Source organism: Tenrec ecaudatus, chromosome 13 (genome assembly GCF_050624435.1).
Source record: "Tenrec ecaudatus isolate mTenEca1 chromosome 13, mTenEca1.hap1, whole genome shotgun sequence".
Taxonomy (NCBI): Eukaryota; Metazoa; Chordata; class Mammalia; order Afrosoricida; family Tenrecidae; genus Tenrec; species Tenrec ecaudatus.
This window is the reverse complement of record NC_134542.1, coordinates 25,073,485-25,092,438: the sequence shown is the minus strand read 5'-3', so window position 1 is coordinate 25,092,438 and position 18,954 is coordinate 25,073,485. Positions and strand designations below refer to the sequence as shown.

Here is an 18,954-nt window from a genome sequence, read left to right as displayed (position 1 = left end):
GGATGTCATGAATTGCAGTATGAGAATTTAAATAGATTTGACTTATGTTCATGTTGGGTTATTGGATTTAGTTTTTTTATAAATACTTTTTATTTCAGATAACTTCCGCGATAGATTTAACAATGAAATTTTGCTCAATTATATATTATTTATAGTCCATATCTTGCTAGACATTAACAAGGCAGTGTCTTTCATTGTTTCTTTTCAGAAAAGCTATTTTGAGGGGGGGTGTAGAAGGATCTTTTCCTTAACATTCACCAAAATGTCACGTTGCTGCACTCCCATAAATGCTCCATAATCCCATTAGTCACATTCGTTTTTGAACCTGGTATTCATTTACCTGAGGCTTTAAAGTTGAAGTTTCATTTCTGATATTAAGAGTTTTTTTTTTCAAAAGTCAAACACAGCAAACTAAATAAAGATCCTGAGAGTAAATGTCTCACAAAGGGAAACTGTGTTAAAACTCTATCTCCTTAGGAGTCACTATATATATGGAAATACAATTTAAATGAAAATGTATCTGAGATAGAAGAGTAGGTAACTTTGTTTTACAGGAAGTTGAAAGTTGAGGGAAATATCCATCATCCAGTTACCAGTATAATAAATTAAATCAAGGGAGCAATGAAAGAGAATAAGGAAGACAAGGGGAAATAGAGGGAAAGTGGGAGATAAGTTAAGAGAGAGCTATTGCTAGTGAACGTCTCCCTGCAAAATGATGGGAAAACAGTAGACAGGGAAACAGAGAAAATTGCAGGAGGCTTCAGTGTTTATGTTTTTGATGGAAATGTACAAATCATTTCCATGCCTTGCAGAGCTGTCACGCTTCATCACTTTAGTCCATTTTCACCTTGCAACGGGATTCCGAATGGGCCTTCCTTCCCTGGCAGCTAATTAATCTCTCACAAGCCTGCTCTTGCTGCCTGGCTGCCTGGAATGCCCCACACCTTAAACCGCTGACTCCTGAGCAGATTTCCTTCCTCCTTGAGCAATTCTTCCTCCCCTGAAGCTATGCAAAGACCCAGCTTTTCCTTTCCGCTGGGGGAACTATGGGAGCTGTAATATGTCAATGAGAAGTTGCTCCTTCTCCCCTACCACTACAAATATACACCCAAATAATAAAACCGGATTTGAATGACAGCAAACAAAGCCTGAATATAAATTAAAATTGTGCACAGTAACTCAATACCAATAGAACATTGAATATTTGCTTATGAACAGGGCACCAGGATACTCATTCTCTGCCTTTGTGCTAATATTAGATTCACATTGTGATGACACATATATTCATATTTGTAATATGGTTGCATTTACCTAAAACCACAGAAACCACTAAATTTTGTAGATTGAAGACATTTCAGCAAGAGGGTGAATTTTGTATATATTTTAAATTTAAGAAAAATTTATAAAATCCTATTCAGTTTCATTTCTATTTAATAAATATATCTTTAAGTTGCCACTAATGAAATATAAAATAACAGCAACAACAAAAACTCATGAACATAGAGCTGATTCTGTCTCCTAGTGACTGTATTGGACAGAGTAGAACTGGCCTTGTGTGTTTCGGAAGCAGTAAATCTTACAGAAACAGGAAACTTCAACTTTTTTTTTTTTGGAGTCACTTTTAGATTTGAACCACCAACCCTGTGGCTAGCAACCAGTGGAGCCAAAGTTCATTAAAAATAGTCATTTTTCATTTGGTCACAAGTGAAAAATCTATTTCAATGTGGCTAACAGGATATAGGAACATTAGTTATACCTTAAAACTTTGTAGAGAGATTTTCTTCTCTTATTCAATTATCTCTATTGTTTTTTCTTTTCTTTGTTAAATATATTTTTAAAATATTTTTATTGGGGGCTCGTAGATCTCTTATCATAATCCATACATTCTTTCAGTGTGTCAAGCACATTTGCACATATCCTGCCATCATCATTTTCAAAGCATTCTCTTCTTCCCACTTGAGCTCCTGATATCAACTCCTAATTTCTTTCCCTTCCATCCCACCTGCCTTCCCTCACAAACCCTTGATAAGTTATATATTATTATTTTCATATCTTACATCATTGTTCATCGCCCCTCACCCACTTTTCCATTATGCATGTCCCTGGGAGGGGGTTGTATATTGATCCTTGTGATCGAATCCCCATTTCTCCTCCTCCCCACCCTCGCCTAATCCTCCTGGTAGCTCTTACTCTCATTGTTGGCCCTGAGGGGTTTATCTATCCTGGATTTCCTGAGTTGTGGGCTCTTATCTATAGCAGTGTGCATGCTTTGGTCTAATCCACTTTGTAAGGTAGAATTGAGGTCATGATAGTGGGGTGAAGGCAGCACCAAAGAGCTAGAGGAAAGTTGTGTGTTTCATCGGTGCTATACTGCACCCTGACTGGTTCATCTCTTCCCTGTGACCCTTCTGTTAGGGGATGTCCAATATTCTACATACGGGTATTGGGTCTCCACTCCATGCCCTCTGCCCCATTCACATTGGGTATGATTTTGTTCTGAATCTTAGATGCCTGATACTTGAACCCATTGACACCACCTCATGATCACACAGGCTGGTGTGCTTCTTCCGTGTGGGCTTTGTTGCTTCTCAGCTAGATGGCTACTTGTTTATCTTCAAGCATTTAATATCTCAGACACTATATCTTTTGATAGCCGAGCACCATCAGCTTTCTTCACCACATTTACTTATGCACCCATTTTGTCTTCAGTGATCATGTTGGGAAGGTGAGCATCACGGAATGAAGGATTGTTAGAACAATCTTGTGTTCTTGTGTTGAGAGAGTACTTGAGTTAAGGCCCAATGTCCATCTGTAACCTTAATTCTTAACATATAGATATGAGTACATAGTTATTTCCCCCTCTCATTATATGTATTTAAATATGTACATGCCTGTATTTAGCCCTCTATAACTGTCCTTTGCCTCCTCGTCATTTTCTCTATTTACTTTTCCTTTCCTCTTGTCCCACCATCATGTTTGAACTTCCTTTGGGTGTAGTAATTCCTTAGTGCTACATTGCCCTTGATTAAGCTCCACGAGGCATCCTATGCCCTTCCTTCCATTGATTCTAGTTCACTTGTTGTCTCTATTTATGGGTTGGTCCCCCTACCCCTTCCTTTCTCCCACCTCCCCCTTTTGATTATTTTCTTATTTCACACCCCCTCCTTTAATTTCTTCTAAAAATTAAATACAAACAGAAAAACATCCATCAACTTTATAATGAATGACTCTGAAAAAGAGAAAATAAATATTCAATGGTGCATCTATTTTATGCCTTAAATCCCCAGAAACTTATGTATTTGATCCATATAAAATTGTTGATCTTGGAGATATAATGTTAAGAGTTAACTCTCTGTAAATATCCACTTAGCCACTGAATTTATGAGTATACTCAAATGATTGATCATGTCCCAAAGACTGTGAGACTCATGCTAAGAGAAAGAAGTTTCTTTCTGACAGTCTCTTTTTATTATTAATTGAAATGGTGTCTACCTGCAGTGAAATGCGCAGACTTTCATTGTCCTTAAGTGATGAATTCTGTGAATCAAAGTTACAAATTCTATCTATAATCTCAGAAAATTCCTTGTGCCTATAATTCATGAAAACCCACCTCTTAAGCAAAAACTAGTTTGGTAACCTAATCAGAAATGGCCTGTTTTTGAAATCATGTAAATGGAATTACACAGTATATATGCTTATCTGTCTGGGACTTTTAGTTCAATATTCTTGTGAGTAAACCATGTAAAGTCTTAATTAATGTCCATTATTTGACCTCTCTAGTTTCTAATATCCATTGTAATGACTACACAGAAACTCACACGCAAAATATTCATGATTAGAAGGTTTATTAAGGATGTTAACAAGTAATGCCAGTGGGAAAATAATTAAGGTAGTTGTAGACCAGGGCATGTTTCAGGGCATTGGTCATAAATGCCCAAAGAGGTATACTACTCTGCTGTAAGCCTCAACCCAAAGGCATTCAACACAAACTACGTGAGTGAGCAAGCACAGTTCCCAAGTTAAGTGCCCAGAGACACCCCAATCCAGTAAGCATTAGCCCAAAGGCACTCATCTCCACTTCCATGGGTCAGCAAGTCAAAATCCCCAATTAAGTGTCCATAGGCATCCCACTCCAAAATGCAAGGCTCCAGCACCAAAGCGCTACACTTGCTCTATGGATTGGGAAGCCCAGCAGTCTGTTCTGTATTCTGGCTCCGGCTGCTTCTTCCTTGATGAAACAGCTGTCATCAGGATCCAGTGGGTTCACTGGACAAGAATCTCGGGTCCAGAGGAGGAGCAGCCCTCCTGGATCTTGCTGTTAAGGAGATTCCTACTCCTACTTCTCTGGGAGTCCATTTAATGCACAGCATGATGCCACTCTAGGGAATTCCGCAATTACACCCTTGTGAAGCCTCACCATCTTACCAGCCCCCTGCAGAGACAAGTAAGTTGTTGGGTGAGAGCGGGAGACTTCGCATAGATAAACCACATTAAAGCACTTTCCTGCCCCTGCTGACCATCATTTTATTTTTATCAATATTGCCTTCTTAAGTACAATTAGTAAGAGTTAATATTGTATGATCTCATCTATATGTGACAAATCTGTTTCCTGACTCACACAGATCTTGTGACTAGCAGAAAGAAACTTCTGTTCATCTCCTCACAAATTACAAGGACTTTAACGATTTCCCATAAAACGGCTATTGCCAGTTCTATTCCAACTCATAGTGACTCTACGAGACAAGGTAGAACTTCTCCATAGAGTTTCAAGGCTGTAATCTTTATGGACGTGGATCCAACTGCCAATGGAATGCTTAACCACTGCACCACCAGGATAGTTACAAGGATCTTAAAAAAATAGGATTCCATGAGCATCACTCTGTTTTATGCTAAGGAACCCTGATAGTATATGATTAAGGGCTTGGCTGCTAACTGAGAGGCCGGTGATTCAGACCCACATCCTTTATAGATGTGCAGCTTTGGAAACCCACGGAGATGTTCTACTCTGATCTACCGGCTTGTGATGGGTTGAAATCCACTTGAGAACATTGGACTTTGAGTTTAGTGCTATTATTACCTTATAATTAATTTGTCTATACACGGAATGTACCTTTCCACCCAGTATTACCTTTAACTTTAAACAATCAGTTGGATTTTTAAGCATTAAGAAAAATATTGAATATATATTTTTATAATTCTATTTTTAGAATCTTTTTATTTTTATGTATATCCTTGTCTTCATCTAGTATCATTTATGTTCATCCTAAACAACTTTTCATTTTTTCTTCTCGTACAGATTTGCTGGGTTTGAATTTCCTCAGCTTTACTTTGTATAAAAAATATATTTCTTTCTTCAGCATTATTGGAGTTATTTTGAGTCAGATACTGAATTTTCAACCCTTTAAAATGCAGATCCAGTATCTTTGGTCTTGAAAAATGCCTAAATAATAATATTTAAGGAGTAAGGGACAAGCATTTTGCCTCACAGTTCATAGATGTTTTTTCTCAGAATCACTGTTCATCTTCATTTTGTATTTACAGCAGAGTTTAAAAAAAGATCATATGTCAAAACTGTGCAGCATCTCTTAGTGCACCTAATTAAATAGTCTTATTCACATAAGAAAGTGGTTTTCACAGGGATTAATCATCTTGCCTATGATTAACGTTGCTAGCTGTTGTAGACATTAAACAGAAAGCCAGTCTCCTGGCTCTTCCAGTTTTCCCACAAACCACACCTTCACATGTGATCTGGTGCAAGACAGTGAGAAACCACTTATTCAGAGATTGACTGGTTCTAAGACCATCATCTAAACCCCAAATTTTAGTGGCGTCAAGTCTGACCCTTGGTGATTTCACGGGTCTCAAAATGAACTGTGCACTAAAGGGTGTTCAAGGCTGATGTTTTGGCAGCAGACCGACCTTCCGCTTTCTCTGGGTCCGTGTCAAACTCCAGCCTCTCAGGTAGCTGCTGAGCATATTAATTGCACACTGCCCAGCCCTGGCGGCAGATGTTAGGAGTATTTACTTTGGCTCTTTTGTTCTCAGCACTTACCCAGTGATCCTGCTTCTACTCCTTCTCTGTTTTTAAAACGTTGTTAGGTATTGTTCAGTCACCTCTGACTTGTCGACAACCCAAGTACAATAGGAAAAAAACAACAAAAAATAATCAGTGGCCACAAGTGTGGTGTGTTGCTACTTTATATATAACCTACTTTATTAAAAACAAAACAAACCAACGAAAACACCCTATCACCACAACCAAAATAACATGGGAGCCCTTTCATAAAATACCAAAAGGCAAAGTTCTGTCACTGTCTTTGGGTTACTTCTAATCCTTTAGAACAGGACTTCTCAAACATTGGCCTGCAACAGAATCACCAGGAACACTTGTTTTACTAGATCGTTGGGCCTCTACTCTGAAGCTCTAAAATGTATCAAGTCCAGCTAAAGTTGAAAAAATAATGGAGATGACATGACGTTTAAGACGTATATTTGGCCTTTTAGGTACTCCTGAGATTTTTTCCCTCGACTTTTTAGCTTGTGCCTTTAGAAGATGGAAGCAATATTGTGTAATTTCATAATAAGGGGTAAAACAAGCTATGTAAAGATGATTTTACAATATGACTATAAATGGAAGGTAATTTGCATTTAGAAAATACTGTGCTTTAATTCTATAAAGTGCTTGCAATTTAGCAGATTTGTATACTTTACCATTTAGAAATGTTTTTCTTTTCATTTTTAAAAAATGTTATACTTGAGTACTGACATTGTTTTCATTGCTGTTATGTAGAAACCCTAAACGACAAGTGGGTGTGGACTCCTAAAACCTGACTCTCTGTCTCTCCACAGTGAACGATGCAGGAGTACCTTGTACGGACACACGGATTCTGTCAACAGCATTGAGTTTTTCCCGTTCTCCAACACTCTCCTCACAGGGTCAGCCGACAAGTCCCTGTCTATCTGGGATGCAAGAACAGTAAGCAAAGACCAACTCTTTTTTCAAGATGTTGACAATTTTAGTCACTGAAAGTTATCCTAGAAATCATTTATAAAGTAGTTATGTAAGGCTATCTAGAGGAAAAGAATGGTAATCTCGAATTTTCTGTCTCTATATACTTATCTACTCTACCTCACAATCATGAGGATTATACAATAAATGTAACTAAAGTCATTAACTATTAATTTAACTTGTTTTTGAGACCTAAATTTTCTGTTGTAGGGGATACAACAGGGAAATACATAACGCCTCTCCTAAATCTAAATCTCACCTCCCATGGAGTGGATGTCAATTCATAGCAACTAGGACAGGGTAGCCCTGCCCTCGTGGGTTACTGAGATGGTCGCTCTTTATAGGCGTAGAAAGCCCCGCCTTCTCCTGGGAGGCAGGTACTGCTTTCACACTGCCCACCTTGTGGGTCTCAGCCAAACATGTAGCCACTGCCACCACAGCTGCTCCCTAGAATCTTGTCATTGACAACAAAGTTTAAACTTTTTTTTAAAGAATTATTTGAATGCAGTGGGGTGCTGACAGTGGAAAACAAGGTACAAAGGAGAAGCAAGAGGGAGAATCCTCATGTGTCTGTCAGAGTAGATAGCTTTACGGAGGAGACTACATCTGAACTGAAATTTAAAGCACAATTGGGATATGACAGGTATGCTCTAGAAGTGTACATTCCAGGAAATGACCAGCAAAGTACTGGAATAGAACCATCTGGGACTAATGGTCTATATGGAGGAGAGTGGAGGTTATGCAAGGAGGAAGAAATGACCAGTTTTCCTGGTTTACTCAGGACTCGGAATTTTCTGTTTCTGTGGGGATTTTTAGTACTACACCTGGCACCGTCTGTGATAACTGTGTCTACAAGTGTGAATTCACTGTGCAAAGACGGAGGCAGGCTGTGTAGACCGCACTTTCAACCTCCTGCAGGGAAGATTAAAAGGAGAAGACAGCTTCTTTACTGATGGAGCAGTGGTACACATACAGGAAGGAGAAGCTATCACACAGGAATAGTGAGCGCAGATTTAAGGTACTCGAGGAGGGTCAAGCTACACAAAGCAGACTCTCCATAGTCTATTTCAGCAACACTTGAGGATGCAATGAAAACATGGGGCTCTGAGACGTTACACAAGAAGAGAAATGTCCTTTGTGTGGGTTTCTGGATCAGTTAAGAAAAGCAGCCTGGACATGGGTTATGAGTTCAGAGGATTTGTTTAGTTCGATGGGGAAAATGTACTTGGATTGAATGCATAATAAGAAGTTTCCAATTCCATATATGATTGGAAAAGGCAACTAATAGAAGTGTAAAAGTCATAGTCACCAGCTCCATCCATGGCAGAGATGTTAGACAGGAAGCTGGAGACAAAGGGACAGCGTTGTGGGTGGGAGTCTGGTATGGTTTAAGAATAAAAGTGCAATTGGTTGTCCGTGGACTCAAAGGTCCCACCACCGTTCCTTGCTTTAAAATAGCGTGGATGGTAATGTACCGAGTGCATACTCCAGCTAATGGCGCATCTATGAAAGAACAAATCTTTTGATGCATTTATCGCTAAAAACTTAGATGTCGTCTAGGCACATGGAAATGGAAAGGCCATACAAAAATATTAATGTGGTAGTGACCTATATTTTATTTTCTTTTGATTCAGTCCCCCCTCCTGCATCTGTTTCTCCCAGTGCTATAACTAGATGTTCCCAGACAGTATCTATTTATTAGTGTCATTCATTTGAAAAGATGAAGACTAATGCCTGGAAATAAAACTGTTCTTATTAAGAGTGGTTTGCTGGTGGCTTTCTGCCTGAAACGGTTTCATTCTTTGGGAACAGAGGGCTTGTGCTGTCATCATGGTAACTGTCTTAGCTGAAGTTGTGTGAGCCATCTGGATCTGTCTGAGAGCAAGAGACTAGGAGTCAGCAGAGCAGTGGTTGATCATAGTCCAATCCTAGCAGTCATGTGCTGAAATTTTGTGGGTAGTCAGATCTGTGAATGCCAAAAGTATGACTTTAATAAATAAATAGAAATATATTTTAATTGATTTAGTGACAAGATTTAAATTTAAATTATTGATAGTATTTTAAAGTGCATGGTAACTGCAGCAATGATTAAAAATCAAGTTCATAAAATGTCTCTCCTGTCTGAACATAGCTTAAAAACTCAATGGTTAAAAAATGCAATATTTAAATTATAGTTATGCATTATAGAAAAATAAATAAATAAACCATAAGGGGAAGTTACTTCGGCAATTATAATCCCATAGTGAAAGTTTTGCACTAAAAATATTAATAACAAAATCTGCAAGTAAAATGTGACAACTGTAGAATTATACAGAATCATTTCACTAAAGTTTCATTAGACAGTCCTACTGATTTTTCTTTAGCTTTAGCTATTTATTTTAAAATGAAACAAAGTAAAAAGATAAGACTCTCCCAGATCTTAAGAATTTTATATCATATTAAACACAAGTAATGATTCTGAAACTAGAATTTTTTCAAATATTTAACCCTTTTATAGCCCCATAATTCATAAAGGTGTCAAAACATACTTATTTTTTAACTTTTTATTAGGGACTCATACAACTCTTATCACAATCCATACATACATCATTTGTGTAAAGCACATCTGTACATTCTATTCCCTCACCATTTTCAAAGCATTTGCTTTCCACTTAAGCCCTTTCCATCCCATCCTCTTTTTTCCCCTCCCTCCCCGCTTCCCCCTCCCTCATGAGCCACTGATAATTTATAAAGTATTATGTTGTCATATCTTGTCCTGTCCGACATCTCACTTCACCCCCTTTTCTGTTGTCCGTCCCCCAGGGAGGAGGTCACATGTAGATCCTTGTAATCAGTTCCCTCTTTCCAACCCACTCACCCTCTACCCTCCCAGTATCGCCCCTCACACCCCTGGTCCTGAAGGTATCATCTGCCCTGGATTCCCTGTGCCTCCAGCTCCTATGTGCACCAGTATACATCCTCTGCTCTATCCAGACTTGCAAGGTAGAATTAGGATCATGATAGTTGGGGGAAGGGAGGGAAGCATTTAGGAACCGGAGGAAAGCTGTATTCTTCATTGGTGCTACATCGCACCCTGATTGACTCTTCTCCTTCCCTAGACCCCTCTGCAAGGGGATCTCCAGTGGCCAACAAATGGGCTTTGGGTCTCCACTCTGAACTTCCCCCTTCATTCACTATGGTAAGACTTTTTGTTCTGAAGATGCCTTATACCTGATCCCTTCAACACCTCATGATCACACAGGCTGGTGTGTTTCTTCCATGTGGGCTTTGTTGTTTCTGAGCTAGATCGCCACTTGTTCACCTTCAAGCCTTTAAGACCCCAGACACTATCTCTTTTGATAGCCGGGCACCATCAGCTTTCTTTGCCACATTTGCTTATGCACCCATTTGTCCTCAGCGATCATATCACGGAGGTGTGCACCCAATGATATGATTTTTTTGCTCTTTGATGCCTGATAACTGATCCCTTCGGAACCACGTGATCACACAGGCTGGTGTATTCTTCCATGTGGGCTTTTTTGCTTCTGAGCTAGATGGCCGCTTGTTTATCTTCAAGCCTTTAAGACCCCAGACGCTATCTCTTTTGATAGCCGGGCACCATCAGCTTTCTTCACCACATTTGCTTGTTCACCAGCTTTGTCTTCAGTGGTTGTGTCGAGATGGTGAGCATCATAGAATGCCAGTTTAATCGAAGAAAGTATTCATGCATTGAAGGAGTGCTTGAGTAGAGGCCTAAGGTCCTTCTGCCACCTTAATACTAAACCTATGAATATAGGCACATAGATCTATTTCCCCATCCATATATATATATATATATATATATATATATATATATGTACATGTCTTTGTCTAGACCTCTATAAATGCCCTTTGGCTCCTAGCTCTTTCCTCTATTTCCCTTGACTTTCCTCCTGTCCCACTATCATGCTCTGTCCCCACTTGGGTTTCAGCTATACCTCTTCATTACCTTACCCTTGATCATTCCCTCCCAGGCTTGCCACACCCACCTCACCACCAATTTGGATCCCTTGTTGTTCCCTTGTCCCTGGATTTGTTAACACCACTTCCTTAGCCCCCACCTCCCCCTATCCCAACCCCCTCCCGGAACTGTGGATCCCATTGTTTCTCCTACAGATAGTTCATCCAGCCTATCTTATTTAGACAGACCTGTGGAGATAATAACATGCACAAAAACTAGACAGAGCAAAACAAATCAACAGTATACAACAAACCACTGACAAAGAACAAACAAAACACATTAAGAAAGAAAAGCTTGTAGTTAGTTCAAGGATCATTTGTTGGCCTTTAGGAGTGTTTTCCAGTCCAGTCTGTTGGGGCACCACAGCATGACCCACAAGTCCACTTTCAGCATTCCCTGGGGACCTTGCCACTCCATTAAAACATACTTATTTTTGTCATTGAATCATAGCGATATAGACAAATGTGACCTGGAAAAGTATAATACTTGTTTCTTTGTCTTCTGTGTAAATTTATTAACTGTACAACATATTATTTATTACATTATTTGACTTGTAACTGAACTCAGTCCTTGGTATACTGGTATGATGCTTCTTTATAATAATTAGATTAAGTTAATTTGTTGATAAATGATATTGTCAGCTTACATATATGATCTGTCTCGACATAAAAGGGGGTAAGTTATTTACCTCTCTTATTAGTACAGTCAGAACAGTACCTGGTATTTATTATTTTGATGAATTTTTATTGTGACTAGGTTGGGACAGAGCTTTACATTTCAGATCTTCAATTCTGCATCCAACACTTCAAATGACTCATCAATACCCCTCTCCCAGATTGTTCCCACTCCTACCCAATTATTCATCTCCTCTTACGGACTTCTATCCTCCCTTTTCCCAAGACAAGACCTGTCACTTCAATACGATTGTTCATCTTAAGACACCTTTGAAAATATTTTTGATGAAACATAACCATGACCAGTGGATTATATTTCTATAAGTCAGTGTTAAATATATTTCTTCTCTTCTCAAATATACATAAGTCTTAAATCATTAACTAGTATAACTGCTTATTACCAAAGATAATGAATCTGGATACCTATAAGTCAGTTTCTAAGTCAACTGGACACAAGAGCCCTTTATTTTGTGAGGAGGATTGGAGAGATATAAATCTCTATAATTACCGAGCAGAGATTGCTCTGGTTAAGAGAGTTACAGCAAAGTATTTCTCCTTAAAGTTATGAAAGGGTAATAAGTCATTTATAAATTTTGTAAAAATTGTCAGAAAATGAAATATCACATAGTAGATAAAATGAAAAATTGTAATGCCTTCCCCCAAAAATAACATGAAAAATCCCAGTACAGGCAGCCCTCAGGTATTAAAAAGTTCCATTCCAAAATCTTCTTTAAGTTGGATTTTTACTTTAAGTCGGGATTATTAAATACAGTTCTTATCTAATGTCAATCAAATTTTTAATCTCAGTGTATTGTATACAGTGCGCCTTTTTATACATAAGCAACAATAAAAAAAACTCTTCCAAATACATCATGAACATAATAATACCGTAACAGTGATATAATGTTTTATAGAGATCACAAAGTAGCCATCATTTGTTATTGCAAACCATGTGTGTACCTTGATTTTTTTAAATATGTGTATAATAGGCTGTACAGGAGTTGATATAACTATGGCTTGTAAGTAAATTTGGTATTCATATCCCAGAACTACCTGTATCTATTTGTGTATTTTGGAAGCCCCCTTAAAATAAATGCAATGTGATTATTACTCATTCACAATCTCAGTGAAAATATTTTAGCTTTTGATGTTGCTTTTGGAGCATGTGCAAGTTATACAGTAAAACAAAACATCGGATGAGTAATACATCTGTGAATCGTGTCAGTGCTGAGCGGTTAACAGTCAGAGTTGCTGACATTTAGTCTCCTGCCATGAGTCAGACACAAAGAGCTCATGACCCAGACTGCCGTTGGCGACTGTGCCTTGTTACGAAGCTGAGTGCAGGCACTTGCCCAGCACATCGTTTCCCCCGGCTGAGCCTCAGCAAACACACCCAGAAATTGGTCACTGCGAGCTCCTTTAAGGCAGAGAAACAAAATCTCACCCCATAGAGGTAAACCATTGGGTCCAGTAGGGTGCCTGGCCCCTTGTCTACAACATAATTTAGATAGCATCCTATTGGCTTCACCAGATGTGGTAAACACTGAGAGGAACCTGATGCTATTCGGAAACCAACATATGGAAACAAAAGAAACGCTGGTACCATTTCTCCCTCACATTCATTTTAAGCCATTTTTACTTTACTAGCATTTATCTAAGAGCCGTGTGCTGGACAAGGAGGTCTGGTGGTACAATAATTAGCCCACCAGCATCCCTCTGGGAGAATGATGGGGGAGGCTGCTTCCCTAAGGTTTAAAGCCTTAGCAACTGTTAAGAGCATTTTACTCTGCCCTACAAGATCTATAGTAGTTGGAAGCTACTGGAGGGTGGTGTTTCTGTCTGTTTATGGCTAATATATTAGGCAAAAGACCAGATTCTGGGGCAGCATTGTGATAGAGTGCCTGCCCTCAGTAGGCACACAGTTCACTGAACACACAACAGGACTGAAGATAAATTATTTAAACATCATGTAGTAATTATCTTGCATTCAGTCCATCGCTTGTTTGTCAGGTTGTTGTACTGTGGTCCTGTGCTGCCTGTGTGTCGCTGTGACGCTGGAAGTGATGTCCCTGGTATTTCAAAGGTCACCAGGGTCACCCAAAGTGAACAGGTTTCAGCGGAGCTTCCAGAGTAAGACGAGGCAATGAAGAAGGACGTGGCTCCCCACTTCGGAGGAGAAAGCTGCTGAAAACCTGATCCCTAGCTTGATAGCATTTTCAAATACTGAAGTCTAATCAAAGGAAGCAGGACAGTGTCTGAGATAGTGCTGGAGGATAGGCCCCCTCAGACCTAGGGCAATCAACCTGTGACAGAAGAGGGGCTGCTTTCTTGGGAATGAGTTGAACTTGGAGTTGGTTAAAGTCTGTGGAAGTGAAGCCTTCGGGACCTTCATTTGATGTGGGGGCAGGGCTCGAAGTAGAGAGAAACAGCTGTGAAAATCTTCTAATGATTGGAACTTGGAATGTCCAAAGTATGAATTTAAGAAAATTGGAAGTCATCAACAATGAAATACAGCACATGAGGATCCATATCATAGGACATGGATGGCTGTTTTGAATAAGAAAATCACATGGTTTATTATTCAGGGAGTAACATCTTCAAGTGGAATGGAGTGGCATTCATTGTCATAAAGGATCTTGATAAATCCATTATGAAGTTCAGTGCTGTTGGTGATAGGATTTTATCTATCCACCTTCAAGGAAATCCAATCAATACAACTACTATTCAAATTGATGCACCAAACACAAATGCTAGTGAAGAAATTGAAGAATCCTACCAATGACTTCAGTCAGAAATGTATCAAAAATGCAATCGAGATGTATGGGTAGTTATTGCTGATTGGTTTGCAAAAGTTGGAAACAAAGAAGAAGGACCACTATTTGGAATACATGGCCTTGGTGATAGAAATTAACCTGCAGATTTCATGATAAAATTTTGCAAATCCAATGGCTTGTTCATGGCATACACCTTTTGTCAAGTACACAAAAGGTGACTATACACACGGACTTCCCCAGATAGAATAAACAGAAATTAAAAATTGACTACATCCATGGAAGGCAAGATGGAAAGCTCAATATCAGAAGCAAAAACCAGACCAGGAGCCAATCATGTAACAGACCACCAATTGCTCTTATTGCAGGATAAGCTGAAGAATATGAAAAGAGTTCCAAGAGAGGGAAAATATAACCCTGAGTCTATCTGACCTAAATTTCCAGAAAAGATTTGAAGCACTAAATACCAATGACAGAAGACCTGATGAGCTAACAGTTGTTGTAGCGGGACATTGACAGGGAACTTCCCGAAATTCAGGCCGGACACAGAAGAGGAAATGGAACAAGGGATGTCGTTGCTAAGTCAGATGGATCTTGGCTGAAAGCAGAGAATACCAGAAAGATATTTGCTTTTGTTTCATTGACTATGCAAAGGCTTTTGACTGTGTGGGCCATAATAAACTGTGAATAACTGAGAAACATGGGAATTCGGGAACACTTCATTTTGCTCATTCAGAACTTGCACACGAATCAAGAGGCAGTTGTGCAAACAGAACAAGAGAGTACTGCATGGTTTAAAATCAGGAAAAAGGAGTTCCTCAGAGTTGTGTCCTCTCACCATATTTCTTCAATCTTTGGGCTGAGAAAATCATCAGAAAATTGGATTATATGAAGATGAATGTGACATTGGATTTGAAGGAAGTCATAAACAACCTTCAGTCCTACAGTATGCAAATGACATGAACTTGCTTGCTGAAAATGAGAACTTGAAAACGTGCTGAAGAAGATCCAGGATTGTCGTGTCCACTGTGACTTACAACTCAATGTCAGAAAGATCAAAATCTTCACAACTGGGTCACAAAGTAACATCGTGATAAATGTGGGGGAAAAGTTTGAATTTGTCAAGAATTTTTTCTTGCTTATATACCCAGTCAGTGTTCTTGGAAGCAGCAGTCAAGAGAGCAAATTACATATTGCATTAGGTAAATCTGCTGCACAAAGCCTCTTTTGAGTAATGAAAAGCAAAGATGTTTCTTTGAGGACTAAGTTGTGCCTGACCCAAGCCATGTTATTCTCCATTACATCATAAGCATTGAAAGTTGGACATTGAATAAGAATACGATAGAAGAACTGATGCATTTGAATTGTGGTGCTAGAGAAGAATATTATAAATACCATCAACTGCTTAAAGGACAAACCAATCTGTTTTGGAAGGAAGTCCAGACTGCTCCTTTTAGAGGCATGGATGGTAAAGTAGTCTTACATACTTTGGAAATATTATCAGGAGAGATCAGTCCCTGGAGAAGGACATCATGTATGGTAAAGTGGAAGGGCAGCAAAATAAGAGGAAGTCCCTGGATGAGATGGATGGGCACAGTAACTGCATCGATGAGTTCAAACATAGGAACAATTATGAGGCTGGCATAGAACCATGTAGTGTTTTGTTCTGTGTCTTGGTCACTATAGTTTGGAGCTGACTCACTGTCACCTAATAAGCACAACATCCTGTTCTCAATAGGAAGGTACGTTTGTCTCTTTATGCAAATGTTCACTGTTTTAAGAGCTGATCCTTTACTTAACATTTATTAAATACCTACTATGTTCCACTCGAGGAACCCTGGTGACTTACTGTTTACTCATTGGACTGTGTCCCAGAAGTTCAGCAGTTTGAAACCAGCAGCTGGTCCTCAAGAGAATGTTTAGGCTTTCTACACCTGTAAACAGTTACTGTCTTGGAAAGCAACAAGGGCAGTTCTAACCTGGTCTATAATGTTTCTGTGAGTCAGCATTGACTCATTAGTAGTAACTTTGGAGTATGGTAAGTGCCACTCAATTTGTTGGTGTGTCATATTGTGGAGGCATTTTTGTTGCTGTGATGCTGGAAGCTATGTCACTGGTATTTCAAGCGCCAACAGGGTCACCCTGAGGGATCAGTTTTCAGCAGAGTTTCCAGACAACGAACAGAATACAAAGTAGGAATAAACTGTCCACTCCTGAGGATGTAGCCAGTGGAAGCCTCATGAACAGAAACTGGGCATTGTTAGATGTCGCGCTGAAGATGATCCCTTCAGTTTGCAGGAACACCACATTTGTCTGAGAAAGCGCCGGCCTCAACAACTAGAACTGACTCTAATGACTCGGATGGGCTAGAGCCTTTGAGACCTTCATTTGCTGATTGGTCACAGAAGAAACAGCTGTACATATCCATTAATATTCAGAACATGGGATGTGCAAATTGTGAATCTAGGATAATCAGAAGGAGTAAAATGAAATGTAACACATGAAGATCAATATTCTAGGTATTAATGAGCTAAACTGGGCTGATATTAACCACTCTGAATCAGAGTATACAATGCAAGAATGAAAAGTCTAGAGGAACAGCATCGCATCCATTGTCAAAAAGGGCATTTCAAGATGCATCCTGAAGCACAGTGCTTTCTGTGATAATGTCATATCTGTATACCTACAGGAAAGTTCAGTTATGCAATCATTTTACAGGTTTATTCACCAACCACTAAAACTAGTGATAAATAAATTAAAGATTTTTGCCCATTTTTTCAGTCTGAATTTAATAAAACATACAATTTTTGGTAATTATTAATTTTTGATACACTAATGATTCCATTATGGAAAATTATTGGTCATCAAAATGTGAAAGGTGGAGAGAAGAGTAGTTGTAAACTATGGACTTGGTAATTGAGACAAAGCTAGAGATTCCACGAAATAAACATAAAAGGCTGACTAGAACAGTTCATAGCACAGCTCAAGAAAACAAAATAAAGTATTAAAATGAAATGTGTGAATACCCGGAGTAGGAAAACGATAAAAGACCTCTAACCAAAAAAAAAAAGAAGAGAAAGAATCAAGCATCCAGTTTGATTTTCCAATAGATTCCGTCAATAGAAAGAATTCGATAGAAAGAAAAATATTGAATAATGCAAGCATCATCAACAGACGACAGAGGTTGTTAAGATGTACATATTGGCCAGGGCAGGCAGGGGTGATGTGTGGTTCTTCTTAAAAAAGAGCATTGACAGAGGAGGCGTCATCTCACCTGGAGTCAGGTTGTCAAGATCAGATGAGAAGTCTATGGGCACCTCAAATCAACAGACCCTCTTACCAGAGTGATAAACGAACCTACTGGAAATTGAAGTCAAGACTGAGTGAGGGGAGCATCCAGTTCAGGGAAGGGTGAGTGCATTTCTGTTGGTAGAGAAATGGGGAGGAGAAACCTCTCACTGGGCAAAACCCACTTAATATTACTTCTATCGGACCCAAAGAGGAAATATGCCTGGTACTTTGTTTTTATTTAGACTCTTCTGACCTAGTTTCTTTGTGGCCCTCCTGTCAACCTGAGTGAAGGGGTGGAGTCTAGACTGTCAATCAAATTGCAGTTCGATGAGCTAATTTGGAGGCTCCATGGAGATTAATAGCTCACTGGATGCTGGACTGAGTCTCTCTGCCTTCATTTTCCTGCTGTTGAGACACTCAGAGAGCTGGAGGAGACACGGGGAGACCTGCACCAGCGCTGAGATGCTTCCACCACCACTGGATTCACAGACTTGCCACCCACTGGCCTGTGCCCTCCCTGCATTCCGTGTCTTTGCATGTGCTGCATGAGTCAGAAGAGGAATTTATAGACTGGTATCAGACATATAGGCTAATATCGGATGGACTGAACAGGGCTGGGATATTTTCTTAATATACAATTACTCTTTTATATCAATCTCTTTCTATACATGTATGAGTCTTCCTGGATTTGTTTCTCTAGTCTACCTGGACTAACAGAAGCCCATTCCATGTGCTATAGACTGGTGAGACATTAGAATATGTTCTTTCAAGGTGCCCAACATCTTTCATAGACCACACCAGAAGGATTTCATGTGGAAACTCCACTAAGTGAACTGGGCTCTACCTCAAGCTCATTTGTAGCTCTTGGACTCAAGGCTGAAATTCAAGTGTGAGAAGAAGCAGATGACTGCTATCCCAAGAGGATAGAATAGGCAGTCATTAGACTTCAGATCTCTCACCTACAGTGTGCCTTATCTCCCATATACATACTATTCCAATGTCACCTTGCTTTGTTTTAATAAGCATTAATCTGGTAGGCAGGGTCCTACTACTGTCAATTATTATTATTGAATGTTTTGACATATCACACACACACAAAGATGAAGGAGGGAATTCAGAGATACTATATCTAAAAGACCTAATCAACATTTATCTATTTCAAGAGGTAGCATATGATCAAGAATGGATGTTACTGATAAGAGAAGGCTAAACTACACTGAAGACATTAAT

At 39.2% G+C, this 18,954-nt stretch overlaps 1 protein-coding gene across 1 annotated transcript in view; it reads left to right on the top strand.

Moving 5' to 3' along the window:
- SPAG16 (sperm associated antigen 16) overlaps positions 1 to 18,954 on the top strand; it is a 1,005,436-nt gene that overhangs the window by 581,637 nt on the left and 404,845 nt on the right. Inside the window, exon 13 of the mRNA XM_075529250.1 lies at positions 6,850 to 6,976. Coding sequence (XP_075385365.1) covers positions 6,850 to 6,976 — 127 coding nt within the window. The remainder of the gene's footprint in view (positions 1 to 6,849; positions 6,977 to 18,954) is intronic.